Source organism: Mandrillus leucophaeus, unplaced genomic scaffold, assembly GCF_000951045.1.
Source record: "Mandrillus leucophaeus isolate KB7577 unplaced genomic scaffold, Mleu.le_1.0 Scaffold74, whole genome shotgun sequence".
In the NCBI taxonomy this organism is placed as follows: Eukaryota; Metazoa; Chordata; class Mammalia; order Primates; family Cercopithecidae; genus Mandrillus; species Mandrillus leucophaeus.
In genome coordinates, this window is record NW_012108030.1 from 3,194,744 (window position 1) to 3,195,928 (window position 1,185).

The window sequence follows — 1,185 nt, forward strand, 5'->3', positions numbered from 1 at the left end:
AAAAAAAAAAAGACCGGCACTCTCCTATGGCCTTCGTCTGTTATGAACCCATTTTACAGGTGAGATCATTAAGGCACAAGAGGTTATGCCTCTTTCTCAGTGTCACCCAGGGCCTCATAGGAAACCCCACCATCACAGAGTCTCCAGGACAGCCACCTAGTCCCACATTTTCCTCAGCCCTCAAATCCTGCCTGTTACGAGGCAGAACGCAGCACTGAAGAGTAGAGTCCGAGGCACCCTGGGCTCAGTTGCAACTCTGGTGGGCACCCAACACAGACTATGCTGCCGTCTCTTGGTGCCTCGGCTTCCTCACCTGTAGATGAGGGTAACAGTATCTACCTACTAGGATGGGTGAAAATTACACAAGTTAACATCCATCAGCTTCTTAGCAGGCAGCCTGTTGTGCAGTTAGATGCCCCGTGACTGTCAGCTGCTGCCATTATCTGTAACATACTAGTTGTTACCATCCTGCTGAGGCTACCTAGAGTCCTCTGGACAGCCCTCACCTGTGTCGTCCCTTTCCCACCCACCCCTGCAGCCCTGAGGCTGCCTGGGGCCTCACCGTCCTCGCTGGGGGCTCCAGGGGAGGACTCCGAGTCCGAGGAGCTGCCTGGTGGGCCCCCGCCTGCCGCAGCGTTGCCCCCTGCCTCCTTCAGCCATTTCTTCCTCTTCTTAGGGGGCGGTTCAGCCTTCACCTTGGTAGGCCGGGCTTTAGGCAGCCGGGATGTGGCAGGCTGTCCTGTGGCGAGACTCCGCTCTGGCCGCGTCTGCCGTCCGCTGGCGGCCCGCTCGCCCCGCAGTGGCCGCTCCCCACGCGTCACCTTCTCCTTCTCCTTTTCCTTCTCGACAGGCCGCAGGAGGGAGGGCTTCTCGGGGGCAGGGGGCTCAGGCATAGCCGTCTCAGGCGTCTGCTCTGGGGGCTTTTCAGATGTCGTCTTTTCAGGGGTCTCAGGCTTGGGAGGTGGTGCTGGGGCCTTAGGGGGAGGTGCAGAGCTACCCCCAGCAGATGTGGGGTTCTTGGCCTGCCCAGAGCGTCTAGAAGGGAACAGAGAAGGGAAGGTAGTCAGTAGCCCCTGAGAACCCAAGTTCTCCTCATTGCCCCTGCTCAGTGCCCTAGGCACAGAAACAGCTTCTCTCATACTGTCCCCTCCTCTCTCTGGGTGTCTGTTACCCTCCCTCTCTGGG

General features: G+C 58.9%; 1 protein-coding gene across 1 annotated transcript in view; it reads right to left on the reverse strand.

The window, feature by feature from the left end:
- PRR12 (proline rich 12) overlaps nucleotides 1-1,185 on the reverse strand; it is a 47,689-nt gene that overhangs the window by 10,176 nt on the left and 36,328 nt on the right. The window contains exon 10 of the mRNA XM_011966074.1: nucleotides 563-1,035. Within this exon, the coding sequence (XP_011821464.1) occupies nucleotides 563-1,035 (473 nt within the window). The remainder of the gene's footprint in view (nucleotides 1-562; nucleotides 1,036-1,185) is intronic.